Here is an 8,215-nt window from a genome sequence, read left to right on the forward strand (position 1 = left end):
ATGGAATTGTTTCAAAAGGCCCAGGTTTTGCAGAGTGGGGCAAAAACTCTTAGTGGCCAAAGCAAGGCAGGAAGGACAACGCCAGTAGTTCCTTAGCCAGAAAGAGCTGCAGAGATCCCAGCAGTCCGAAACAATCTTCTGAAAACAGGGCAACATTTCCAATGGTCCCTTGCTCTGAACAGTCTGCTCATAAATCCTTGCCTCACATCCTCAATGCCGCCTTCAGCAGCTCAAGCAGAAATTCAAAAGCTTAGGGTCTGAGCGCGCATTAGATTCAAAACACTGACATTTCAAGAGCAGACGATTCGCTGGAAAAACTCCCACCTCTGCACATCCCCAGAGCACTGCGACATCAGAAACATTTCTGGAGAAACAGTTTGGATCACAGGGGCAGATGATCCGAGCCCATCTTTCCAACCACGAGGAGCTCTGCGCCTTCCAGGACAGGCTGCTGTTGAAAGTCCCAAAACGCCTTCCCAGGACACGGCAAGCTGAAATCCTCTCCTGCTCTCAGAACACAAACTGAACTTCCTGTGCAAAAATAAACAGGCCCTTCCTTTCCCCACTCTTCATCTCCAGCCTTGTTTGTGTTTACAAAGAATAACCTAATTTATGGAAAAACCAGGAAGGAAAACTTTGGGGAAAACACATTTTTTTTTCAGATGTTTAACCTTAAACCTGACTGATCTATGCTTCAGATATTATGAGGTCCACAAAATCTGCGACGTGAAAGTACAATAACATTCATGCTCCGTGCTGAGAATGTATAGGTTTGAACATCCAAATTCTCTCACGAGCTCTGAACAGCCCTCCCTCCAGAGGAGGCTCAGAGCTGAACATAGTCCCAGGAGCACTATGATTGAGCTCCCCCGGCAAGACTTCATCAAGCGACATCATGCTTGAGCGACGCTGTGCCAACACAAGCAATAAAAAACACTCCTTCTAGAGAATGGAAGGATTTCATTTACAATCTCTCAGAACTCGGCAGCTAAAGGAAAACTTGATGGTGTTGGGGTGGGAAGGCAATGGGCTAACGCCCAAGGGCGTTAAAAACAAGGTTGCACGTTTTCTTCTGCTCAAAAGTTTATTTATGAAAGGCAACAGTTCAAAGTTGTTCCAACCAGTTAACTACGTTCCAACGTGTTTAAGAGCTCAAAACAATCACACAGCTCTAATTTATCCTACTATTAAGTCAATTAAAGGTTCAATTGTATAACAGCACTCAGCTGGAACACAAACTGGCAGGCATGTGGGCCCTCTAGCACCAAAACTCGAAACCCATGGACTACGCTAATGATGAACAGTATTATATATAATCTGCATCATTCTCCCAAATGGCTTTATATGTCATGTGGGATGTGATCATATTTCTGTTTTATTTTTATTAAGGATTTTTTTTCTCCAAGGTGGCAAAAATGTAAGCTGATAACTTGCTCAAATCTGTTTTTTTGGTACCAGGTAGCACAAACACTAATTCATAAAGAGGTGTTTAACAATTTTTCCATCAGCTATGCATCACCCTTGTAACCTTCAGAGCCTCGCCTGATAACACAGGGCTTTGCTGCAGCATTTTATGATACCGATTAAATGATACACCATTTTCTGTAAATCATGCAGCATGTTCTTATATCCCATGTTTCTGATGACTTAACAGAAGGGCAGAAATAAGCATTCAGACCCTGTGTATACGACATCAGCTGCTTCATTCTAAAATGAATGGGTATTCACTAAACCTAGAAGAGGCATCATTACTGCAAAAGGATCATTTAATGAATTATTAAACTTAATGACAAAGATTAACGTGGCAGATGGGTTTCTATTTCACCTTGCCAAATGCACATGCTAAATCCTATACTAAAAAAATGATGCATGGTTTCAGGAACAGTAAATCATGACTGAGCCAAATACACAGTGCTGCTTTTAATGCACTGACTGCTTATGTGAAATAAAGCATGACTAACCACGTTGCTTAGCAGTGCATTATGAAGGCAATTTTTTCTATGCACAATACAAATGAAGCTTTAATAGAAAGCAATTTAGTGGAAGCTACATGGTCACAAACACTGATATAATCAGGATCAGCCCCAAGGCCTGAGCATACTCAATTTATTAACAGAGATTGATAAAGCTGAATGATTTAAATGTTCTTTCATTTGTCTTCCAACAGAACAGCAGGCAATAGGATATACTATCAGAAAGCACTTTGCCAAAGGCTTTATTTGTCACATAACTGATTGATTGGCAGTAATAATGTATCAACAGGAACTAAATGGAATACCTCCAGATCAAGGAGCCCGTGCTCTGATATTTAGAGATTCTACAAGCATAACCATGCTACTTTACAAGATCAATGGATTCGACAATAATAGGTTTGGTTTTGACATGGGGGTAGGTTTGGTGATGGAAGGATATATCAGCTTTTTGCTGGATTGGATGTTAAAACAGGAATTTGCCAAGAGAAACTAAAACATCCAACCCTAAAAGTAACAAGCCCTCTCCTGCCCTGAACAGTAATGAACGTTGCCAACAAGTGTCTGCAGATCCCCAGATTATGTAAGCTTTCCAGTATGTGAAGATTCTCTTTCTGTTCCTTGTCCAGGAAATGAAGGAAGTGCTCAGAAAGCTGTGATCAGAGAGTGTGCACTTCCCCTTCAAAGGCAGAACACTCTTCTCCTTACAAACCTTCAAGGTATGTTCACAGCTCAGCTTTTGGACCATTCCAAAACAGCCACCCCAGTGCAGTTAATTATTTTCCCATTCAGTTCAATGGTTTTTCTTTCTGTGTTCAGCTGCTTCTATCGACTTCAGCATGACTTGCAAATCTGCAACTGTGTCAGCTGTGAGTCTCCGTCACCGTCACCCCGACTGCCACACCCCTGAGTGGGATCCCACGTTACTGCGAGTTTCGCTGCAGCTCTCCAGCCCACCAGAAGCCTGCGTTTTCATTTCGCTGTTATTTTCAGGTACTGACAGTTCAGGAGCACAGAGGTCTCGCAGCCAGTTGTCAGCCTCTCTTGCACAATGCTCTGGCCATGGGTCACTCGAGAATGAAGAACTGAGCAGTTTGGCCTTTTTTCGTTAGCGGAAATGAGCAAGGACAGCAGAAATCCAGCAGGAGGAAAACAGACCTAGACATCTGTGGCAGAAATAGCACGTGACTGAAAAAAAACCACCGAACAATTGAATGCCCAGCATCAGTCACATGGAAAGCTTTTATGCTCCCGATTTCCACAAGCAGGTAGATGCCTTTCCCAGCTGGAGTGCTGCAACTTCACAGTTTTAGCAAAAAACTGTCAGGGAAGTATCGCCAGTAACAGCTGCCTTTTGCTAAAGGGCAAAAAAATCCACTTCATTTTTTAACCTTTCCATATCTGATCTTTAAACTTCCTACTGTGGTGTAAACATTGGTGAAAACGGAGCAAAAGTGTGTGTGTGTTGAGGGGACAGATGAAAGATTTTTGCTTTGCAGAGAACGAAGAGCTCAGTACAGGAGTATCTGTAACACAGATGTAGCCTATTACTTCCTTCCTGGGTGTCTTTTAGCATTAATTCAAATCCTTCTTTGAAACAACGCCAGTGGATCCTTGCTGGCCACAATACTCCCGCACCCTGCCGGACTGCCGTGAGTTCTGAGGCCTGCTGGAAACGTGTGCAGCACTGCCCAGGGGTGCCAGCCGCCCTCAGCCACGCTCTCTCTACTCCCAGTCAGGCTGTGCCTGCCGCTCCGCAAATGGTTTCCTGTAAACCTGTTATGCCATCAAAACGGATAAGCTCCAAATAAATGCAATTAGCTTCCGCACACCTCCCGCACATAGCAGCAGAGAATGTCACAAAGCCATGTTTGTCCCACACCCTCATTAGGCACACAAAGCAACAAGTGAATTGTACTATTATTGGTACATGTGTTGACCCTCCTTAGGCCTGTTTAAGAAAAACAGGTGCAGTCGTGCTGCTTGGTACAGAAACTAGTTCTTTAATGTACCATAAGCTATGGTCTTAAGCTACCAACTGCCTGGTTTTGAAACGACAGCAGGATTGGGGGGGATTTCTTGAAAATCACATGAACCAAAGACTGCTCCTAGAGGGGTTCTCCTGACCCCAAGCACAGGTTCTCCCACAGTGCTTTGAGACTTTCCTCGAACAAGCCCAGCTCTGCTTAACCTTGTGTGAAGGGCTGAGGCTAAAAAAACCTCAACGATAGCACCTGCTGTGAGATCTCTGGTGGCACCAGCTGGGGTTCTCCGCTGCGTTGCTTCCACACACAGTGCCTGGCACAGGCTAGAATACTCCCCCGGTTCCACACAATACAGCCCTCGCATCCATCAGCACTGAAGCACGAGCTTCCTTGCTAGGAAAACCTGCAGCAGCTCAAACTACTATGTAACAGGAGTTTTACTGGTTTCCGTGCAGATATTGGCCAAGTCCCTTCTTCAGCACTGCTTAAAACAGGGCAGAGTTCAAGCGACATTTTTAGTCACTCGCTGAGATAAGGTCTTCACTTCAGCAGTTTAGGACTGCGTCTACTTTGACAGAGCCCAGGATCGGAACAAGACTCTCTGCTGACGCAAGACGGCCTTTGAGAAAACAGAGACAAATGAAAGCGAAGACCGCCAACAGAAACGTTGCTGGTTTGATTCTGCTACAGAAAAGGGACAGCTAAGTCGTGTGAACGGCAGAAAGGATACAAGCGAGAAACAGGCCATTCGGATTCTCTGGCCCATATGGTAGTGCTTGGCTAACTGCACTAAGAATCTCATCCAGCAGTTTCTTGAAAGAAGCCAGAGCATCGGCTTCACCCACGTGGCTGGGCTGCTTGTTCCACACCGCCACATTCCCACAAGCTTCACAAACATAAAGCCTGCTTGGTCTCCTCAGGCTGCCACACAGCTGCTAACACTACCCCGAGGAATGCGTGCAGTCCTATTCTCTCACTTGCGTCAAGGCAGACTTTGCATGTCATTGCAGCGGGACCCTGAGCACACCCGCCAAACATGCCCGTTCTCTCAGTGAAGGCTGGGAACAGCAGGAGAGAGAAATAATTCGAGGTGCCCCTTCTCGCACACAAGCAAGGAGGTATGCGTGACTCGGCTGGCAGATCCTTTTCTCGGGGAAACCAAAGATAAAACGATGCTTTCCATCACTCTACGGCAAACTGGCGCGACATCTGCAATTCATTTCGGAAAAGGAGACGAGGTCTTGCGCTGTACGTGACGCGCCGAACAGGCAGCCGGATGGTTCCAACTAATCCTCCAGCCGGTGACTCATACCAGCAGGCAATTCCGAGGCGACTTCATTATGCAGTCTTACCTCAACCGACGACTGCTGCATACAACACGATCAGGCTACAGAAAATAAAAGCACATGGAGTCTCAGGACAGGAAACACTGAAGAATGAAGAGGGGCAAACGCTTGAAAATTCCTCAGGCATCTGCCAGGCTCTGAACTGTACGCGGCACGCCGAGTCATAATATAGAAGTCAAAGGCTATGTAGAGGTTTTGGTCATGTGTACACACACGGTCAATATGTCTTATGCAATGGCCGAGGTAAACCTCACAGTATAATTCAAAACATGGGCAGTGCGGTTCAGGAATTCGCGAACTTGACGTTTCATTCCCGGAGAGCGACGTTAACCCAGACTTAGGAAATGAGTTTCGACGCAGTGAAAAAAAAGAAGTTGATCGTGTTCCTTTGCCAAGAAAGATGATGAAACCGTCACGTCTACTTGAAAGATATTAGAAAACGCACTGAACAGAACCAACGATGCACAGTGTCACGATGTTTTTTTTTATAGCAACACTGCCTTGAAGCCCCCTCTACATTATAAACCGATTACTCCTAATATATTGCGTAAATACATAAAACTACATTTGTGCACTTCAGTGAGAGGCGCATCCTGTTCTTGACAGAATCGCAATGCTAATATTGCTATCTGTAAACAACAGTCATTCTCAAGTGAATGAGAAGAAACCCCGTCGCGTTACTTTTCCAGCTGAGCTGATGCTTTCCGTTGCCCAGCCCTGGGAAAGATATGAAAATATCTGGCAACAGAAAGCGGCCTGTCGCTGGGGGTCATGTGCGAGTCACATTTCAGCCCCCAACACGATACAGCTTATCACTCCCGGGTGGTTGGTTTTGTTTGTCCATGATAAAGCGTCTCTTCGGGTCAGTAGACGGGTGCAAATCGTTCTGTACTGAAAGATTAACTAGGGGCTGCAACTGCAACAACAATAAATGAAGGGGCTTCAACAAAAAGTCTCCAGAAAGCAATCGTGCTCAACTCAACGTTCTCCACTTGCACCACGACATACATACAAGATCTACTTCTGTCCTGCGCAAAAAATAAAAATAAAAACGATCCGACACAGATACAATCTAGTCAAAAAAAAAATACTCCAGACAAGCCCCATTCAACCACTAGGGAGTTACAATTCAGAAACCCTATGCAAAACACTTAAGATTTGGCACAACTGCAAAGGCGCGTCAGTGCTTCCCGGAAACTGCATTTTTTTTAAACAAAGTTTAACGAAAGTGGGGATTTGAAGGAGAGCACAGGAAACTCACAACGGGTTATGAGAAAACTCTGACCAGCCGCAGGTTTAAAAAAAAAAGTGAGACGTGCGATTCACGGATCTCGTCTAAATAACACACGCCATTCAAACGGATAGGGGGCAACACAGTTGCACACCGAGCCCCCACAAACAACGGGCTGCGAAAAAAAAAAGTGCAGAAATCTTTCACTGGGTCAGGGTCCTGAACCTATTTTGCCTAACTCGCGAAACCACGGTCTCTCCATGCAGAGAAGGGCCTGCCTGCCTGCCTGTGATTCGTTGCTCTGATTGAGCAAGAATGTACCATCAGGCCTGCAATAAGCGATGCCAAACATAACGCAATGAGTTGTGCAATTACACTACGCTCGAAACACTTTAAAATGCAATAATAACACGAAGTGATAAAAGTAAGTAATTTACCACACTGATCCGTAAGCCCCAGAGCCGACTGGGCTAAGACTTTGGTACCGTTCCGGGACCTCCCATATCGTCTTGTTCAGCTCCTGTCGGTAGAAAGTGGGTCTTTCTTTCTGCGACATTCCTGCAGAACAGCCAGTCCCGCTGCACCACGCAGTCAATCAAGTTAACTTCTCCTTCCCCCACTTAAATCAAAAGGTGTAAGATGAAGTAAAAATCTAAAAAAAAAAACAACGTCAACCCAGGAATTAAAGGAGCGCACCGGGTTGAGCTCGAATATAAAGGACAAGCAAACAAAACTCTGGTTGCAAATGCAAATTTGAGCCCGCTGCAATGTTGAAACGATTTGCCCTCTACACTTTCTCTTTTTTTTCCCCCCTTCAGTCCTCAAGTTTGAGTGGAGTAAAGACCCGTCCGCCGTGGGCTTTCTCTCACAGTCTCCTCCTGCAGTGGCGCGCTCCCGTCACTACCCACAGCTCGGCCCAGACGCGCAAGTCTCGCGTCTCGCGCGAGGAGGCCGAGCCGGCGCAGGGGTGCTCAAGATGAGGGCTTCACGCTTCGAAACAAACAACAAAAAAAAGCGAAAAACGTACTAAATCCCGGAATTTCCCTGCTACACAGGGAAAAAAAATAACGGTGCTGATGTAATCATTTCGCTTTTGTTTTCGGTGCTTGTTTTAAGCTTCCAATTGTTTTTTTAGGTACAGCCAAGTTTCCGACACGAATACCTTCCAGAAAGATCGAGAGTTGCCAGCCTCTCTCTACTCGACTACATTTTCTGCGAGGTCAAAGCATGTAGTTTTGTCCTGTTGTCATTACTATAAGAAAACAGAACGCGAGTACAAAAACTAAAATACCTTCAGATTTCCCCGTGCTTGTGGTAAATTAATCCATACGAATTTACTTTTAACTCATCGTATTGCTCAGCATTGATTTAAAGTAGTGGAGTAACCGAAGTCGGGAGTCCACATTTGCTTGTTTTCCAGGACTATAAAAATTGTGGTCTAGAACGATTACTAAGAAAAGAAAATTGCAATATTACCCCTTTGTTTTCCGTTAGTCTGTCTAGAGCAGAATCATTCTTAACATTTTTTAGGAAAAAACACAGAGAACGATTTCAATTACATGTTTACAACCACCATGGATTGAAGCTGGGGCTCATTCCTTGACGTCAGTTTTAAACTGTGAAGGGGGTTGCAAGTTCAGAAAGCCTCAAGAAACACCAAAGCTCACAGTTAAGCTTGACTTG

The 8,215-nt window shown here is 45.0% G+C and overlaps 1 protein-coding gene across 2 annotated transcripts in view; it reads right to left on the reverse strand.

Annotated features, from left to right (window-relative positions):
* Positions 1–7,439, reverse strand: part of mapk14b (mitogen-activated protein kinase 14b) — a 37,475-nt gene extending 30,036 nt beyond the window's left edge. For both annotated transcript variants that reach the window (XM_088920115.1, XM_088920116.1), the window contains exon 1: positions 6,970–7,439. In XM_088920115.1, the coding sequence (XP_088776241.1) occupies positions 6,970–7,088 (119 nt within the window). In that variant the 5' untranslated portion in view covers positions 7,089–7,439. The remainder of the gene's footprint in view (positions 1–6,969) is intronic.
* Between the last annotated feature and the right edge of the window lie 776 nt (positions 7,440–8,215).

Source organism: Atractosteus spatula, chromosome 7 (genome assembly GCF_055471065.1).
Source record: "Atractosteus spatula isolate fAtrSpa1 chromosome 7, fAtrSpa1.hap1, whole genome shotgun sequence".
NCBI lineage: Eukaryota > Metazoa > Chordata > Actinopteri > Semionotiformes > Lepisosteidae > Atractosteus > Atractosteus spatula.